This window comes from Mixophyes fleayi, chromosome 5 (assembly GCF_038048845.1).
Source record: "Mixophyes fleayi isolate aMixFle1 chromosome 5, aMixFle1.hap1, whole genome shotgun sequence".
NCBI classification, from domain to species: Eukaryota; Metazoa; Chordata; class Amphibia; order Anura; family Limnodynastidae; genus Mixophyes; species Mixophyes fleayi.
The window spans coordinates 77,866,254-77,887,437 of NC_134406.1; the positions used below are offsets into that span (position 1 = coordinate 77,866,254).

General features: G+C 36.3%; 1 protein-coding gene across 5 annotated transcripts in view; it reads left to right on the forward strand.

The window, feature by feature from the left end:
• LOC142158464 (collagen alpha-4(VI) chain-like) overlaps positions 1-19,584 on the forward strand; it is a 180,080-nt gene extending 160,496 nt beyond the window's left edge. The window contains exons 39-41 of one of the 5 annotated variants that reach the window (XM_075212427.1): positions 5,739-5,915; positions 9,883-9,933; positions 18,602-19,584. In XM_075212427.1, the coding sequence (XP_075068528.1) occupies positions 5,739-5,915; positions 9,883-9,933; positions 18,602-18,774 (401 nt within the window). In that variant the 3' untranslated portion in view covers positions 18,775-19,584. The remainder of the gene's footprint in view (positions 1-5,738; positions 5,916-9,882; positions 9,934-18,601) is intronic. The other 4 variants (XM_075212428.1, XM_075212429.1, XM_075212430.1 and 1 more) reach the window with 4 other exon arrangements.
• Positions 19,585-21,184: the final 1,600 nt, after the last annotated feature.

The following is a 21,184-nucleotide window of genomic DNA, read 5'->3' on the forward strand; positions in this document are numbered from 1 at the left end:
CATAGCTCTCACCCTCCACATTTGGAGTTCAGTTGTCAATAAGGACAGACTGATCTCCCAAATGTCACAGGGCTTTCAAAGTGAGTTAGGGATGTCCTGAGATCGGGAATGTTCACAGGTCCTTGAATTCTCACCTTGTTTTGCTTAAGTGGCTAGATAGTTTTCATCTTTGGGGCTTCAAACTCCTCCAAGATCTATCCTTGGTCTGGCTAGTTTTAAAAGACTTGCATAGGTTCAAATCCCATCTAGCAAAGCACACGTTGAGATTACATTACAAGGTTACATACAATATACATTGTCATACATGAATTGAACAGAAAATAACAATCAGTCATTAGATATACTACATAATAATCACACCCCCTTTGAAAATATTTGCAGCATTCGTTTTCCCTGACAGGCTCAGCTGAAAACCAAGACCTTCCTTATATTTATGGTCATAGATCTGTCCAGCATAAAGCTGGCTTGACTAGGGTGAATGATTGAAGTAGCAACAGATTTAAGCATAGAATTGTTTGAATTATTTTAATGTCCTTAAGTAAAGAGATGTACCTGTATGAACATTAGAAAGTGCAATCTTTGCCAGCCTTTGGAAGATCTATTACAAGAATGTCCAACATATAAGCAGATATATACTCAGAAGTTGAATACCCAGCATCTCTGGATACTGGTGTGTGTGTGTGGGGTGTGTGTGGTGTGTATATATATATATATATATATATATATATATATATATATATATATGCATATACATATACACACACACAAAGATATCTGCACTAGTCATGTCTTTTTGCCATTACTTACTACTGGTATATATACCTCAATTATTATTTTTTAATTGTATTTGAATTAACTCATAGTGTACAGCCTGATGGTACTGTTGCCGGTTATGGTGCTATCTTTCATTTCCATTGGCCTTTAGTATAAGTCTGAGGACCTATTAGGTGGATACTTTCTTTTTCCCTTTTTTTAAATCCTTTTACATTTCGCAACAAGAAAAAAAACATTACCATGCTACCATAATAGAATTTTATTAGTTGAAATATTAATACAATTAGTTTTATTACATTATTACTGATTGGTAGATTAGATTAAAGTTTCTTTACTAGTATAAACAGTTTTAGTGCCTCCAATATCAGAACTCCTTTTTCTCTTATTTTATATATAGCATCTCTGGATACTTATTATAATTTCACTAGGAACCCATCCAGACCCAGGGTTTTCTTGCTGAAAAGGAAGGCAGTAGCAGTGTCAATTCCATCTCAGTTACTCAAAGCATGTAACATATCTCTTCGTTCTAGAGACAAAAAGCGTATGTAAAATGTTGGGACATTTTCATAGCAGAGGCACATGAAAAAATATCTTCTTTTGACGTTTGGGATAGAAGAATGGTATTATTTAGCTAAGCCAAGTTCCATGCCTTTAGATTGGAATCATAGGACTCTTCTCTGTCATGAACGATAGCTGCTATGGCAGCCACTACGCATTCAGTCAACAATAATATTAATATCTCTGGATACTCCTACCAAATGCAACAAAGGCAATGCACACTATCTATCATGGGGAAGGATAATCCAAAGTTGATCTCAAATTATTGAGCACACTCCTCCTCCAACTCAGACTCTGAGAAAATCAGCCAAAAGGTATTAAACTTCCAAAAAAACCTTTGGGGCTTCTGAGGTCATTGTAGGCATAATATAAGAGGTTAGTGGAAAACCATATTTCAGAGTTATCCCTAAAGAGGCTAAGCCAGTGAGACAGTTATGGACCCCTCTCCCTCTTAAACGTTGACTTCAAATTATTTGTCCATCTATTAGATAATAGACTTACTCTGGTTATTCCTTCACTAGTTCACCTAGATCAGGTGGGTGTTATCCCCAGCCGATAGGCTGTACTTTACAGCAGAAAAGCCATTAGTTGAATTCACCCTGCTAATAAACAAGCAACCTGCACTCTGGTGGTGGCCTGTGATGCAGGAAAAGATTTTGACCAAGTTTCATGGCCATCCATGAGTCAAGCTCTTTCTATGGCTGATATCAAAGGCCCCTTTATCCATGGCATAGCCTCTCTATACTTTAACTCCACCTCCTTGGTCTTCATTTTGTATTAGAAATGGTACGAGACAGGGTTGCCCATTGTCAGCCCTCATTTTTGCCTTGATGATGGAGCCACTTGTTGCTAGAATTTGCATTAATTCCAGTATCTCTGGCATCCCAGTCTGCCCTCGCAAGTGCAAACTCACTCTTTCCGCAGACAATGTCCTTGTCACAGGTACAAACTCACAAGTTTCTCTCCCTATATTGTTGAATGAAGTCAGAGAATATGGCCACCGATTGAACTTCAAGATTAACATCAATAAGTAAAACCTTCCAATAAAAATATATTTAAAAAAACAAGAAAAGGAAAATATAGTCAGTACAGGAGAGAGAGGACCTAGAAGATAAATGTAAAGAACTGGACTGTCAGGAGTGAGGATAAAAAAAAGTCCTAATTCAGTCATGCTGTCAGAGAAAGAGGCAAGAGGATAGTTACACGTAGCACAAGTGTTGATAACATAAAAGATCATGATAAGAGAACTTTTCAAGATGTTTACCACAATATTTATTATAGTCCACTTACCCAAATAGAAGGTATATTAAGATGCTGAGCATGGGTGGTGGGGATCCTTTTTAGGGGGTTTACCTTGGACGTCTGCGCTTGGCATGTGTGCTCTGTTGGTTGTTGCTGCCGTTATGGTTGCTCCGGGCATTTCGATTCCCAGGGATGTGGTTTTTGGTATCGTGGTGTCTGCCTTGGTGTAACCTTGGATTCCTAGAGTGGAGAAAAGAGGTTGCGCCACGGCAGATACCACGATATTAAGATGCTGAGCTGTAAACGCTCAACATCAGGGGTAAATGTATCAAGTACCAATTTTTTCAAGTCCCCGGAAATCGTAAATTTTGCAAAGTAAATTTAAAGCGGTGATAGCTTGTAAAGGCAAACTTGCCTTTAAAAGCCATTGCAGCTTTAAATTTCCTCTGTAAAGTCATCGATTTCCGGCGACTTGCAGAAATTGGAACTTGATATATTTACCCCAGTAGTACAAATGAAGGAGGATATAGAATACCATTAGTTTATGTTTAACCTCCATTGTACAGCTCAAAAAATATATAATATGACAAGATCAAGTTTCAGAAATAACCAATGTGAAGTTCCAGTTGCATATAATAAATATTTAGATTCTAGAGTATTGAGAGAAGGAAGAATAGTTTGCCCATCCTACGCACTCTCTAATTTACTACTGGTTATTGCCCTTTCACTTAATCCATACAGTGAACTCTTTACTGCCTAACATTCCAGTTTAAGATTTTTAATGGGTAATTATTCATTGCTCTTACATCAATGTCATGCAACATTCCTTTAACAAATAAGTAATTTAACACCCTACTTCTCTGCTATAAAAAATTACAAAATAATTCTTTACTAAAAAATGAAAGTAACTTATTGAAACATAGAAATAAGTGGAAAAAATATAAAAATATATAATCAGTTTGTTTGCATGTAAAGACCTGTATATGTGGCTCACGGACCAGAACATTATTTAAATAAGTTACAATATAAAGCAACTATAAATTGTTAAGGTACTCTCATGGAAATATCACAATAACTGAATATTAAGTCTTGCTTGGTTCGAAAATGACTGTATTCTTGTGCAAAATGGATCCATTAATGAATATACAGTGTTATGTAGAAAAACACAAGTAAGTCCAGCAGCGATGTTGCCCTTTCTCTGTAAAGAATTAATCTTTCATAAGTTATAATTACAGAAGTTAGAAATAAATATATGGTCATACATTTGTGTGTAGAGGCCCAATATCGTAAATATCTTGCAAAATGAACTTGCCTCTGGAATTATTTGTAAAACATCTAGACCATAACTTATGACTTATAACAGTCATATGTCCTTTAAAATCTATTTTGTTTAAAATAAAAAAATGTCCTACTGCTTAAAGGGTTCTACAGTACCCTAAAATGCAATTAATCTCAACACTGCCAGCTTCCTAACAATGTAACAAACGTGAACTTATTCTGTATAAGAAAGGGTAAATATAACACTGTCCTCTCGACATTTGTTGATAACTGACACTACTGGCACAGCTATATCATATACTAGGATAGGTCGCAGCTATGCATACAGTCAGCTTTGCATGGAATAACAAGTCTCCAGTGCAGTGTCCTACACCCATATTGGTGGTCACAAAAGTGATTATTTGTCAATCTATTCTCAGACAATGGTAAATGAATTGCACACCATGTAACTGGTGCCAGACAAGACCAAACAAACTGTCATGGTATTTTATGTCCTTCTTCATTTGTACTCCTGGGGGTAAATGTATCAAGCTGAGAGTTTTCAGGCGGGTTTGAAAAGTGGAGATGTTGCCTATAGCAACCAATCAGATTCTAGCTGTCATTTTGCAGAATGTACTAAATAAATGATAGCTAGAATCTGATTGGTTTTTCAAGCCCGCTGGAAAGCTCTCAGCTTGATACATTTACCCCCTGATGTTGAGCGTTTACAGCTCAACATCTTAATATACCTTCTCTATGCTTCTAGAAACAACATTTATGCTTCTAGAAACAACATTTTTTTTTATTATTTATTAACAAATTTCTGGCCCCACCTAATTTGGGGCTGTACGGGTTTACAGGTCCATGTAGTCGTATAAGAACTGCTATGTAATTTCATTATTTTGTAACACATTCCTTACCTCCAACTCATTACGCAATATATGGAAATACCTGTCCCAGCAGTCCCATCGGATATAATAGGGTTTCTTTCAGTAATATAGAACTGCAGTGTACTAGCAATAGACAGTATCACTGGTTACAGCATTTTAGAAAACAGGACAAAATCAATATATGATAAAAATGCATTTGCATGTTAATAAGATGAGCAAATAAGTTTATTTGCCACTACAGCAATAATCCACTTTATCGTAGCTTAATAAGAAGACAACATAATGTTAAATGAAACTATTTCTTTATAGTTTTAGTGGTGGAGCTGTTGAAAACAATGCTCAGTGATGCTTGTCATTCTTTCCATGGCATTTATTCTTGAATATTATTTATCACTGGATACAACCCAGTACACCAAGTGCTTTCTTAGAATCAATATATGATCAAAAACTGTTGCAGTATTTTTTTATTATTTTAAATCTGTTAATTACAAAATTACACGTTTTCAGTAGTTCTGTCCATGTTGCATTGCCTAAGTTTTATATTTTCCCAGCATTCCATGACTATTAAACTAAGCATGCTGTACCCTTGACTTAAACTCAAATGAATAATGATTGTTATGACGCATATCCACATACTATAAACTGTGAAAAAAATGGACATTTAAGGCTAGATTTACTAAGCTGCGGGTTTGAAAAAGTGGGGATGTTGCCTATAGCAACCAATCAGATTCTAGCTATCATTTTGTAGAAGGTACTAAATAAATGAAAGCAAGAATCTGATTGGTTGCTATAGGCAACATTCCCACTTTTTCAAACCCGCAGCTTAGTAAATCTAGCCCTTATTCTTAATCTATAATACACTTAATGCAATTGTTTAAGATAATGAAAAATCATAAAAAATATTCTAAAAAACAACCTTTAGGGGCATATTCAATTGTCCGCAGTTTCCGCCACGGAAAAACCTTTACCGGTCTACTAGATAAACAAAGAGATTTCTGTTTAAATCTGCTTCTTTAGTTGCAGGGAAGTGCTTATTGGATGTGAATCATGGCACAACATGCGGAGACTTCCAGCGCATGTGGTACTATATTAAAGATGTTGATGCATGCTCCCAGTTCTGGTATGGAGGTTGTGATGGGAATGGAAACAAATTTATTACTGAGAATGAGTGTCTACAAACTTGCTCTCCCAATCGTAAGTTTTTTTTGTTTTTTTTAGCCCCTAAAAGAATAGAATTTTAAAATAAATGATCTGGAACACATTATAGAGCACGTTGAGTGTTTTTGTCCTGTTGAGTGGTGGTTGTGCGGTGAAGTTGACATTACTATAGGGAAAGAAATGAAATACATTTCTCCAGTGTCCTTGACAAATCCTTTTTCCAGTGAAAAATGCTTACTGATTTCTGTGGAAAATACATAAAATAAATAATCAAGCGCTGTTAAATCTTGGAATGAAAGTATATTGACCTAACTCCACATTAATATCCAAGAAAAGAAAACAATGTAAGTTAGGATAAAATTAGGCTTTAAAGGGGAAAATAAGTACTGGATGTTCTTTTTTCCAGCTGTGTATCTGGATTTCTTCAGTTGCATCCTTTTCTCTGAAGCTTATGTCATTTGTAGAATTTGTAATATTTGTGCCATTGTGCCTGTTTGTGATTTGTGTGGTATAGTCACATCAGTACTAATTGTTTTGAGTGGAGTCTTACAATCCTGTAGTTTCAGAATACCTGTACTATTCTTTCTGTTATCTACTGTATATCAGAGGTTTTAAACCTTTTTATGTCCATAGTAGATTACATCTAGGAGTCCATATTCTTAGACTCCCTTTTGAAGTAACAATGCGTTTCCCTTTCATTGTTTTACTGTTGGTTGTAGGCTCTTGTATAAATTTGTAGTCTAAAATAGTTTTGAAACAGCTGGCAAGTCATGTGAAATGGTCATTGGGGTAACAAGGCGCCAAGTAAAACTGTCTAATCTCCAATATCATTTAGGGTGATATCAGATGGCTTGCTCATATAGGGCCTGAGTCATGAAGAGCAAAGCATAAAAAAGGAGTAACTTTGCACCTGGCAAAACCATGTTGCATTGGACGGGGAGGTAAATTTAAAATGTGGGGACAGATTTATAGTTGGGATAGGGCATGTCCTAGATCAGTTTTAAATTTCAGTGTAATAATAAAGCTATTAGGTATTTGTGTGCTAGATGAAGAAACAGCCTGTATTTAACTTATGCACAAAATAAATTAATTTTCAGACCTTGCATTGTAACATGGTTTGTCATTTACTCATTTTTTTGCCTTACTTTCCTTAATGACTCAGGTCCTATAGGGTTTGATTTAAAGTAGGCTGCAGTTTTGGGACCCAAACGTGGTTAAAATTTTGGCTGTAAAACTATGGCCTAATGTGTTGCTGGTAATGCAGGAGACAAAGAGAGTGGGGTCATCTGCCAAAAGCAGCAGCCAGCACCAGGCTATACTAGGCAGCATGGGTGTCCCCTTTCATGCCTGAACGCATGAGTTTCCCTAGGGAAATTGAAATTGCTCTCGCCAAACAATGTGCGGGTCCCCTGGATTATGGAAAACTAGCCATCTGGTGAATAACACTGTGACTTCTCCTGGCACCTCTGTGCTGTGGGTACCAGGGTAATGGGTTATATTTAAAATAGTAAGTAGGTTTGTGGGACTAACCCTGGCAACTCTTAACTGGTTAGGTATGCTAGCACTTGTATAAACACAATGTACACCATGGTAAAGATTGAGCTATTATGTTTGGGTGCTCCCTTGTGACACCATACCTAGAAATCCTTACAATGGGCCAGAGTTGAACTTACACTAATTCGAGTAGTGTATATAACACAAATTTGCACTGTGTATGCCCACAAAGAGAACAGACCCATATATGCCAGTTTAGATTTGTATTTATCTGGCACTTGCACTTCGTTAGGGCTGGAGAAGCAGAACAGGGAGGTAAGGAGCATGGTAGTGCAGGCCAAGTACAGTTAGGGAATGTTCATGCAAATGCAGCTCATGCCGACCTGAAAAAACACCCATATATGTCTGTTAGGATGAGTATCATTTACACCCTGATGATAATGACTGCTGATAAGTCCCCATTAAACTTAAACCTACATTGTTAAATTATCTTTGTCTTGTTTTATTATATCATTACTTATAGAATGTAGAGTTCTCTAAAAAAAAAAATCTTTATTTGAAGATTGTTGATATAGAAGTTGCAGCCCACAACAAACATAGAAAATGTTCTCTTGCTTCCCTAGACAGTTCCCCCATACATTAGGGATTTAGAAAATACTAAGGGCTAGATTTACTAAGCTGAGGGTTTGAAAAAGTGGGGATGTTGCCTATAGCAACTAATCATATTCTAGCTATCATTTTGTAGAAGGTACTAAATAAATGAAAGCTCGAATATAATTGGTTGCTATAGGCAACATCCCCACTTTTTCAAACCCACAGCTTAGTAAATATACCCCCTAAGAGTCAAAAAGTGAAGGTTTGCAATGTTTCTTTTTAGTGCATCTACTTGTCCGCCCTATAACATTTCAAGATGCATGCCAACTTAACAATCCGTGTAACTGTAATAAAAAAAAAAGTGTTCCTAGTTTGACTGGTTTACAGATACATCTGAAAAAGTGCATGTTGAAAACAGTTAAATGACACCAGAAAATGTACATGTTGGAAACAGTTAAACTAAATTGCTCTTCTACAGAAGTGCAACTGAAAGGTGCATAATGTGCCCGTTAAAAAGTATAGGATAAAGTCCCTTTTCCGGGCCCTCTGAGGTGTTGGAAAAATTAACTCCTTTTGCTGGGATAAAAATATAATGGCCCTGAGGCATTAAGGAGAGTAAGGCAAAAAAAAAAGGAGTAAATGTTCTCCGGGACAAACCATGATACAATGCAAGCGGTGCAAGTTAGTTTATTATTTTGCACATAAGATCAATACTGGCTGTTTTTTCATGTAACACACAAATACTTGACAGCTTTATTTTTACACTGAAATTTGAAGTTGATCTAGGACATGCCCTATCCCAACTGTAAATCTGCAATCACTTTTTAAATTTACCTCCCCCTCCAATCCAACATGGTTTTGCCCAGATGTAAAGTCACTCCTTTTTTTGCTTTGCACCCCTTAATAACTCATGCCCTATGGGCCTAAGTCATTAAGGAGAAAAGGGAGTAAATTTGATCCTGGACATAACCATGTTACCATAAAAGTGGGTGCAAATTTCGTTATTATGTTGCATGTAAGGAAATCCTTACTGCTTTTTCATCTAGCACACAAATACTTGATGGCTTTATTTTACACTGAAATTTAAAGTTCATCTAGGACATGCCCTATTGCAAATATTAACTATAAATCTGTCCCCACATTTTAAATTTGCCTCCCACTCCAATGCAACAAGGTATTGCCAAGGTGCAAAGTTACTCCTTTGTTTTGCTTTGTTCTCCTTAATGAGTCAGTCATGGTCTACAAATTCATGCTCTTCACCCTAAAACTGGGTGAATTTGTTTGTTTACGGTCATAAATTGCCCTTCTTGTGTGGATTCATTGCTATGCTAAAAAGACGCATCTTACATCTATTCAGCAATAGTCCCAACACTGAAACCAAATTACCTGCATTCTGCACAGTAGTTCATTCATTTGGACAATGGCACCTGTCAAATTCCAGATTTTTGCCTGGCAGGAACATTGCCTCCTATGGGCTTACAGTTTTACAAGAGGCATGCCAATGATTGACTAAGCTTTTATAAATAAACATGAAAGAAGAAGAGAAAATATGAGAAACCAGCCTTGACAGACGTTAGTTTCGGAATGGCAGAGAGCTTTGATTGGTATTTTTAAGGCATTCCTTTTCACAGATTTCTCTGCTTAACATGATTTGCACTGAAGCTAATTCCTCTTAGCTCACACATGCATTGTTTAATTCTGCTTCCATTTGTTTGCCTGTTTCCTTCTCTTTTGAAGCTAGTTTACAGGTACTAATCCTCGCTACACCTTAAATGTTAAGTGTGGCTGCAATTTTAATGTATGATACAAATGATTTTAATCTGTGCTAAAAATGTGTTATTTGTGCATGTTACTAAAGAAAGGATCTCCTTGCTTGGAATTTGCTGCTGATCTCTAGTTTTTCTTGCACAACCAGGTCAAGGTTCAAATGGGGGATCACAAGTCCTCAGTAAAGGTATGTTGAGAAGTATGTACTAACATGTAAATTCTAATGAGGTATATTTACTAAATTGCGGGTTTGAAAAAGTAGAGATGTTGCCTATAGCAACCAATCAGATTCCAGTTGTCATTTTGTAGAATTGGTTGCTATAGGCAACATCTCCATTTTTTTCAAACCCGTAGCTTGATAAATTTACCCCTAAGTGTGTTTTGGTGTTTGTTTTACTTTGTTTTACTTTTCACAGACATAGATGCTAATTACAGAAATGCAAATGACTAAATGAAACGAAGATTGTGAAACTGGCTGTTAAAATTAACCCTACATTTATGTTACATTACATTACAATAAATGAAGGCTTTCGGTTAAAGAGGAATACATTGTTTTCATTTATGTCCCACATTTTATACTAAAATGATTAGTAAATGATTGTTATTAATCTATTGTATTACAGTAGTAATAAAGCACATTAATTTAGATATATTAACACATCTGCGTGCCTGTTGGAGAATCAAGCCAACCTGTGTCAACACAGTTTACAAAGATTAATTAATAATTTTTCCTCTTTATCCTTTACTCCTTCACTACTGCAGATCTTGGCAGGCACATAGCAGAGATTTACAACAATAGACTCTTTTTAAAAATATGTTTAATACATTTTAGAAACATTTAATCCTTATCGTTGCAACAAAGGCAATAGTTTTGAATGATGTTTTTCCACAAGACAATGTAAAAATGAATAATGACTGCAGGTAAACTTATATGGAGATATTTTGAAGATATTTGAAAAAAGTCTCTCCGCACATTGATTATGGAGACACTTTCCCAAGCCTAGTTACCAGCATGGGACCTGAGGTCTGCATAAAAGCAATTTTTCTTTGACGCTGCTTTCTTCCCCAAACCCATACTACTGAAACATATACCCAACCAACATATGTAAGGGGCAAAAGCATGTTTTGTTTTTGCAGCGCACAACTGATTTGCCTACAGATGGCAAATGATCTATCACACAGCATGGTGATTTCATCGAGTCCTGTCATATATTCATACCCTTATACATTAGTGGGGCATGACTCAAACCTGGAAATTCTGCTGGTACTTTAGTTTGCATTGTCCATGTGTGACCATGCAGTGCGTAGGAACTCTTCCTTCCCCCTGGATCCCCTCATCATTAAGCAAGATTTTCTTTGTCCTTAATAATGTCATGTTGATATGCAGAAACATGCACAACCTCATATAGAGAGACTTATAGGGCCCGAGTCATTGAGGAGAGCAAAGCAAAATAAAAAGGAGTATATGTTCTCCAGGGTAAACCATGTTACAATGCAAGGGGTGCAAAGGGTTAATTATTTTGCACATAAGATAAATACTGGCTGTTTTTTCATGTAGCACACAAATACTTGATAGCTTTATTAGTATACTGACATTTAAAATTGATCTAGGACATGCCTTACCCCAAGTATAAATCTGCCTCCCCATTTTAAATTTACCTCCCCCTTCAAAGCAACATGGTTTTGCCCAGATGCAAAGTAATTCCTTTTTTTATGCTTTGATCTCCTTAATGACTCAGGCCCGTTGTCTGCAAATACCATTTACAAAGGCACCTACAGGGGCGCACGGAGGATTGTCGGGGGGGGGTTTCTCCCCGCGGACCGAAAAAAACCAAAAACACCACGAGAGAGAGCATGCGCAGCAGCTCGGTTTCGCCAGCGCTGTCCTATACAGCAGCCGCGGCGCTGTCTAAGAAGCGTCTGCGGCGGTGCTGTATACAATACATATAGGTTGTCATATTATCATGCAGGTGCTTCTCTAATTGCACAGTTAGACAGTGACTGACAGGTATGCAGAAATGATCTGTGTTCATTGTTGGATTCATATACAGATGCGGGGCCAGATTTGTCACACAAGATCATATGCCAGCAGCTTGAACTTAGAGGGCCTGATTCATTAAGGAAAGTAGAGCAAAACAATTGAGTAACTTTACACCTTGGCAAACCCATGTTGCATTTGAGGGGGAGGGAAATTTAAAATGTGGGGACAGATGTATAATTGGGGTAGGGCATGTCCTAGATCAACTTTAAATGTCAATGTAAAAATAAAGCTACATGAAAAAACAGCCAGTATTTAACTTATGTGCAAAATAATAAACTAATTTGCACCCCTTGCATTATAACATGGTTTTGCCAAGGTTCAAAGTTACTATTTTTTTTTTGCTTTACTTTCCTTATTGAATCAGGTCCAGATTATTAATATTATTATTATTATTATTATTATTATTATTATTATTATTATTATTATTGTTGTTGTTATTAACATTTGTTTATATAGATCCCATTACCATGCTTTCCAAAGGTAAGGGAGAGGCTTCAGTTGTAAAGGATTGGGCAGGCAACAATTTACATTTTAAAAGCTACAGAGTATCGAAGAAGATCTAAGAACATAGAGTGGAATAAATGAAGGTTCCTTTGAATGATGTTCTGCTTTTCCAAAGTTACATCAGTACCAGATGACAAAGTGACAAACAGACACAATCCAACGAAATCCATTTATTTTGTCCCAGCAAGTTGGTTAATATGGTTCTTTTTAATGTTTCTGTATCAGCCAAATTGTAATTATTATTTTTTATATATAATTACAGTGTACATTTGGGAATATTTAACGTTTATATTCTGGTGCACAAAGATGGAGCATATTTAGCAGATTTTTGTTAAGGAGCCACATACATGTTAGATCAATTACAATTTGATTAAATATCCAATTCTTAACATTAGTGTGCTGAAAAATTTATAGTAACAACATTATTTCTGGAACCAAGGGTTATGTAGGCTCAACCAGGAGTTTGGACACTTTAAGGATCTGACACAGCACCTAATTTTTATCATTTAATCATTCATTTATTTATTTATCATTTAACTACAGTATCATTAGCTATTGCATTGGCTGTCAGACAGACTGCTTGTAGTGACCATGAATCCTGTTCTGCTGCAGCCACCATTGGGCAGAAAACATAAGCACAGTACCGCACACCAAAGGCGTTGTTAAGGTAAGTAATTCTTCTCTCCCTGTGAGAAGAGAGGAGTTTCAAGTCCCAGTCTGTACCAGCAACTGGGGTTTGCAAAGGAGTAGTGCAGAACCTCTGGGGCTGGGAAGTCAGGTGAGGGTATAAATGACATAGCAGTCCTTAGTAGGCACTACTGAATATGTAGGGGGCGGTTCTCTAGAACAGTTGCCATATTACTTACTAATCCACAATCAGTATCAACCTTATCCTTGGCAGGCTTTTTCCTCAAAGAGGAAGCCCACTTAAAATGACAGACACTGAGACCCACAGCTGCTTCTCCTCTTCTCTCTTGCTGCAGGATATATATACAATTTGTCGCTTTCTGTGTGTTGTTACCCTGTTTTGTGGGGTCTTGGTTTGTATTTGTAGTTTAACTCACTTCCTCTGATTGTGTACTACAGCTGTTTACCTTCCTCATCTTTTTATTTTATGTCAGATAAAAGGAGTAGTTCCAGAGCTAAGCCTGGATGGGCAACACCTGTTAAATTTTAGATTTTCTCAAATTGTAAGGCAAAATTGTCCTTGTGTCCTAGAAAGTCAGTCCGCTTCCAAGGTAGATGCCCCATAGGGCGCTTGTCAAGGACAACAAATATTCTTATTTCCAATTAAACATCTCTTAAAGAAGCCATTTAAAGTCCATACACATTGCTGCTGGAGCCTCTCTTAGCCTTGGATTGGGTTAACAAGGCAGCTAAAAGTTATCAGAACAACTCTCAGGACTGCAGTCTGCTAAACCAAGGTCTGAATTGTTCACATTATTTGACCACATCCAGAGGTATATATGCAATGAGGCTTTTGATGTGGGACTTATTGGGGCTAGGATTTCAGCCTCAGTAGTCTCTGGCTTAAGGTACTGGGAAGCAGACGAAGAGTCAAAGAGGACTCTTGAGTCCTTACTCTTTTGGGCAAAAGATTACCTGGTTGGCTAAATAACCAGCCTTCAAACCATCAGACAAGCAATCAGTATTATGACTTCTCTTCTAGGTTAAATAGTTTAGACAAAACAAAGAGACTTGCTCTGAGGGAGGCCATTCAGTCTTTAATCACCTTGGGTTGGTCATTCCAGTTCTAGAAGAACACTGGGTTCAGATTCTACTCAAAACTCTTCTTGGTCCAAAAATCAAATAGATCTTTTCGGACCATGTGGAACAAGAAATACCTGAACACCAAACTTTGGGTGGACAGTGTCAACATGGTTGATGACTAGTTCATGGTCTCAATTGACATTAGGGATGCATACTTGCATGTTGTTATCTTGAATGGGCATCAATAATGACAGTGAATTGTGAATCTGAGAAGGCATTATCAGTTTCAGGCTATACCATTTGGTCTGGCAACAGTCCTGTTTTCACAAAGATTATGGCAGTTATGACATCACTTCATTCAGACCAGGCAGATGACTATCATTTCTTAACTGAATGACCTGTTAATCAAGATGGAATCTTTGACTTTGCTCCAGACTCATGTCCAAGTGACAGTCCAGACTTTGGAGTCCCAATTACTAAAAGTACAACCTAATACCTGCAGAGCAATTTTTTCTGGGACTGTTGTTCGACACAAGGCTGCAAAAGGTAATTTGTCCGGAAGAGAAGATTTTTCTCTTTCCATGGACTCTTTAGGTCTCTATTAGCTCATCTGTCCTATTCGCATTTGGGTCTTAGAAAAGATGGTCTCAACCTTTGAGATGGTGCAGTTTGCATGGTTCCACTTAATACCAAAATGAAACAAGTTATTCCATCACTTGAACAGTGAGTTTTTCAGACTATCTTCAAGGCTGTGTCAGTTACTCTTCTGGTGGATCAAGGTCAACAACCACAACAAGGGCTGTTACTTTGCCTTTCATGACTGGACAATCATGACAATAGTTCCCAGTTTTCAAGGCTGGGCTACCGTAGCTTTTTAATATAAATTTCAAGGCATTTGGAATGGGTAAGAGTCAAAGCTCGCCGTAAATGTACTAGAACAGCCTCTTTTACTAGGAAAACCAGCAAAGATTCAGTCAGACAACACCATAGTGATGGACTACATGAAGCATCAGGGAGGCAACAAGAGCTACCTTGCAATGAAGGATACCACCAGGATAATACATTGTGAGGAACAGTCTCAAAGGTGTTCATACCAGGAGTGGAGAACTAGGATGCCCGTTATTCCTCAGCTGGCATGCCCTAAAGCCTGAGAATGGTTTCTTCATCCAGAAGTGTTTCAACAGATCATGGACAAGTGGGGTCAATCAGATGTCAAAATGATAGCCTCTCAATTGTACCACAAGATAGAGTGTCGATGCTCAAGGATTTTTGATAGATGCAATATCAGTTCCTTGGGATTTTCGTTTAACGTTGTGGTTGAGATAATGTTGAAGGCTGTAAAGCTGGTTCTTTTAGAAGACGCTCGCACTTTTGACCTCACTCCACTACCTTCCTGAATGTAGGGGCTTCCCAGCTCTATAGGATCTCCGTGGAAACTGCTGCTACTGAACCACACGCCCGTTACTTTCTGAGAGGACCATGACCTGTGGTTAGGGAGCCGCTAAGCACACACTTCCCTGTGGGAGTCCCTGATGAAAGCCTCCCTCTCCGTTAGACTCCGCACCTCTCTGAGGGTAGCATCAAACTGGGTAAACCCCTCGGGAATCTCCCAGAATCCTGGTGGTGTGACACCTTCTCTCTGCAATCATTGGGAGACACTTTGTGACCACTCTTTACTCTCTGGTTTTCTCCTTTACAGTCAAGTTGACAGCGGTAGGAGGACATTGCAGTCCTCTCTTTCTTGGTTTTGTCTCTTGTCTCTTTCCTGTGGGGCTTGCTTAGTAATTAACTGATTCTCAGGGGAGGAGCCGCAGGAGTTCAGACTTTGTGTCTGATTCTTAAAGTGATCAGACTTCTGGCTGAGCCATTATACGACAATAATCAACTTACTTTGACCTTGTGTATTATACTATTAATTTGTTAGCACCTTTTATATAATATTAAAAATTCCATAATAAGTCATATCTGCATCTGGTGTAAAAACAGAACTTTTAAATAACTTGAATATTATGTGACTTGTTATTGCATTTAAACATTTTTAAATACAAATACTGGAATCACTATCTCATGGTGATTTCCAGCCAAATTACTCACATTACAAGTTACAATTAGTCCATTAATTATGCTAGTAAAAATACATGTAAAGAATTGATCGCTCAACCAATATCTAGAGATCTCATGGAAGTTACCAATCAATCAACTGTGATACAATATATTTTATTGTCATATTAAAATACTATAAAAAACAAACAAAACTTAAATAATCTATAAGAACACATATAAAAACTCGAAATTCATGACTATAATTTTAAATATACCAACAGAGTTTCACACTTGCGGAACAAACAAAGGCCCCGCATGCATCCATGGGTGGGGGGTGCAGTCTAAACTGGTGCCATACCGAGCGGCCCTGCTCCAGATTTATTATTTATTTAAAACCTTTTTAATAACCTTTTTAATTAACCTGCAATTTATTCTCAGGTTTGAAGGGTAAAGGTTTCCTATTAAATGTTCTTACTTCATCCTTAGCATAATTGGCCCCATGTGTACTCAATTTCTTATTCTTAATATTAGTCAATGATCTTTTGTACTCTTCTAGTCTTTTATTCACTAATTGATCTCTTTCTTTAAAACCTGGAAGTTGCTCATAACTTTTGAGTGTTTCTTGTACTAGTAGTCGACTAAGACCAAAAGAACAATTATCTAGTGTCTGATTCCAATTTTGCCCCAAATGTTTTGTCATACTCAAAGGAACAGGTCTTAAAAATTCTGAGACCTGGGCGATCAGGTTATCTCCCAGATATTTTTGTAGGATGATCTGATCCCAACAATGTCTCATTTCCGCTTGGTACAATGATTCAAATTTATTAAATAAATTAGACATATCTCTATTTCTGCATGATCAACATCATCAGTACAATCTTTTTTGCTAGATAAAAAAGCTTAGAGTAAAAATAAGCCCGCACTTGGTATATCCCATATATATGGTACCAGCTGCATGGCAATAAGCCCATGCTCTGTATATCTCATATTATATAAGGTACCAGCTGCATGGCAATATAAATGCCCATATATGTATACAAAGCAAAAAGACAGTTATTGTCAGTGCTTGCCTTCTAGAGGCCCTATCCAAAATCAATTTAAATTAGGCCATTTTGCACAAGATTGATAGTAATGCAGCCCAAAAAAGTTATTCAATAAAGCAAATATGTAAGGACAAGGATTCCCTGATCTAAATCTAATCTCGTAGATCCATAACAGATTTTACGTTGTCATTACTTTTTCAACAAATAATAAACCAACATGAGGAAGCTATGTGTAAAAAGTAAGAACACCCTTACTGCTTCCATATCACTAAAGAAGGTAAAATGAGTCAGGTGCTGCTAGTTAAGTACACTTCATTATTTGATCATAGTGAAGTACTATGACCTCTGTATGCAAGCAGAGCCAATCTGAAGCGTTCAGGTTTGTGTTAACACCATGTTAAATCTAGCATATCCACTTATTTTTCATCTTTAGGGTTACAATAGTATTTCTAATCCACAATTCTATTTTGGTAACCAAATGCACGCACAAATATTGTACAATTTCTTTTAGTGTATCAATCCCTATGAACTCCTAACATCTAGAACTCTACAGACATGGTCCCAAACATTCAGAGGGTTACCTTTACTTTATATCCATTTTTTATAAGTCAACTAAATCTCAGCACTTTCTGAAACCATATGTGTCTAAAGCTGGAGCAGTAGTCTTTTGGACAAATCTCTGTGATCCACTGGTTACACTTGTACGTGAGTGGGCAAGACTACTCCGATATACATTATTTTGACAAGAACTAAGTTTTACAGTCTTGTTAAAATAAGATTTATTCGTCTATGAATGCTGCTAGCAAATGATGGTTACATACAAGTAACGCAACAGCAAAAATACTTTTTATACACTAGACATTTAAAAGTATAGTTGGCTTTGGTGACCGGAAGTTACATTTATAAAAAAAATTACATTAGGACGATCACTGAGGATAGAGGGGCTATTATAGATAAACCATTCACACCAAATATTGGAAAATTTGTGGGTCGTGTTATTTAAATATGCAGAATTTTTTTTCCATGGATGCCAAATACCACAGTTTATTGAGAGGTTGTTGTCTGGAGGGGGAACTGTAAATTCCCATTGATTTGCAACCAAGCATCTGGCTGTATTAAGGATTTGCAAGTGTTTATCAGAGTATTTGTCTATCCCTTCCAGTGGGGAGCCGAGGAGGAAAGACCATGGACACTTAGAGATCAGAAGTTTGGTAATGTCGTTAATGAGGTTGGCTCCACTCATTGTCTGCAACTTTTAACAATTTCAATTATGAAGCACAAGATAAAAAATGCTGTAAATCTATATATTTGTCACTACCACCCACATTTAGGCCGCTGTTTGAAATCTTGATTATGATACACAACAATTTATTGGAACAAGCACAGAATGACAATAGGCTTGTACAATGACAGAACTATAAATAGAAATCTGCATGTATTTCTATATACAACTGTACTTTCAAATAACCATCTTAACAGTTTATCTATATGGAATAGCATTACATGTGGAATGTTCTTGTTTCTAGATATCTGCACATTGAAGCAAGAGGAAGGAGACTGTCAGGATTACATACTGAAGTGGTGGTACAACTCAGATCAAAATGAGTGTGATCAGTTCTGGTATGGTGGCTGTGGTGGAAATAAAAATCAATTTGAAACTCAAGAGCAGTGTGAGGCTGCCTGCTTGTTGCCATCTTAAAGTGGTTAGATCACTGTGCATATCGGTGATCAGTACTGCCATGACTTGACCTATCATGTTCGGAATCTGTGGAGAACCTACATAAATAATTGCCAAGACATTCTCACAGGAAAAGAGAACATTTCTGCTACAACTGCCATTTCAGTCACATTTCAAACCTAAATATTTTTGGATGAAATATTTTTTTATGAAATCTGTTTTAAAGATGTGCAGTTGGAGAAAACTTGAGTAATTTTAATCTGCACTTTTCTGTTATTGCAATACCTCAAAGCATTAGTTTTTAGTCTGAAAGCATATAATGTCTGGAGAAGAAGGATCATTCAGTTCACACTAGACATTTTGTAGTACTGAAATGCTTAAAGGAAAACTAAAATGATAATATAAAATGTGCCTAATTGAAATTGCATTTTGTAACATTCACAAATAAATGTATAATAGTACTAGAGGGAAGTTTAAGGTGAAGGATCAGTGTTGCAAATATTTGCCTTTGTTTTACTAAAGACAGTTTAGTGACATGATTTCAACATAATTGTCTGGTATTTTTTCTATGGGGGAATCAGGCGAACCTTTATCCTCTGCAGTCAATGATGTTATTGATTAAATAATTGTAAATAGCGGAATGAATAAGCTACTCTGAAATTTTTTAGTTTCAATGCAAATTTATAAACTCCCCAAAAATAATTGCTTTCAAAATTTTAAAGCACGTAAGACAAAACATGAAAATGAAGCATGTATTTGTGCATGTCAACAAAAGGTAGAATTTCTTTGGTATACTATGAATGGTGCTCAAGACTTTATCTTCAATAAATGTTTATTGTACAAAAAATATAATAGAAATCTGAGTATTTTTTGTGGATGTAAATAATGACTTTTAAAGTTATTTTGTTTTTCTTTGCTAGTTTATCTAACAATATTAACATTTTTCAGGTCTAAACAAAACAACAGCACTCCCAAATCACATATTAATAGGTTAAAAAGCCAATGTCTAAGACATTATAGAGGGCAGCTCTTCTTTTTAAAGCCAAAACAAATACCAGTAATAATGCAACAGTTTAAATTACAAGTATTTACATAAAAAACAATGTAATACATGTATGCATAACCATTGTATAGTAGCACAATACATAATATGGTAAAAATGCCTATTTACAAAGCACAAAAGTCAGTACTGAACATCATTTTTAAATTTTCAATTTGATACAAAAGGCATTCCTAAATAAATGTTACATAATTCAGTAAGAAATAATTATCTTTGAACATGATATAAATAGCATGCACTAAAAACTATTAAAGTATTCCCAAATTGCATTTTGTAGAAACTTTGTAATCTAGAAAATATAATAAAAAGTAAATTACAATAAACACTTAATATTAAACACGCACAAGTACTATTAATAGCTTCAAAGAAAGCATTGCAGTTTGAAGTCAAGGCCATGTTAATCCTACATATTAAGTTTATAAATCCAATATGATCTGAAGCAACTTTGCTCTCAAAGTTATACCCCCATCACATGAGCATTTATCCTTCAATATCTACCCATGTAGAAACAGTATGTATTTTCCTTTAAAATGTGATTATTGCAACCATAATAGTTTCTTGTATTTTTTTTAAAAAAATCTTCTGTTTATTTTACATTTCCAGGGAATGTTTTAATGTAAGAATAAATGTTGAATTTAATCTTGACAGTCCTGCTAACTTGCACAACATAAGCAAATCCAAGGGCATTTCAAAAGATAAATCATGTTTAAGCTATTACACGTAAAGACACTTTTGATTAGAATTCTATGACCTTGTGAGCATGTTCGCTTTTAATAATTGCATTACAGGTTTGAGAACTCAGGCAGACATAAGCTCCATTCATTTTTGCCTTACTAAAATGCGGTTTAGGTAATTATTATGATTATTATTATTATTCTCTTTTATTTGTTAGGTGCCACAAATGGTCCAGAGCTCCCTACATAGGGGGAGAACAGAGTACAAATTCGAAAGTATTACACAATGCACATACAACTACAAGTAATACATAATTGCACAATTCAAAATGATACAATGACCAATCAACAACATATTAACAGACTATAAGTAAGCTTTTAGGCTCAATAAAAAGGGATGAGGAGACAGGCCTAGTGGTGTAATAATGGGAAGACAAGAGGGTCCTGCTTGTGAGAGCTTACATCCTAGTGTAATAATTAAATAGTACTTCAAAAGCATAGTGCTGCAGTAAAACATCAGTTAAGCAAAACACTGTCTAAAATAAATTATACTTGTACAACAGTAATCAAAGAGCAAAAAAATCTATTCAAGTCAAAAAATCTATGGCTAGTTAAACTAATATTGAATATTGTATCGTAATGATACAATATACTCACCTTATATTAAACAATATTATGGGTGTTTGCCAGTGGCAGC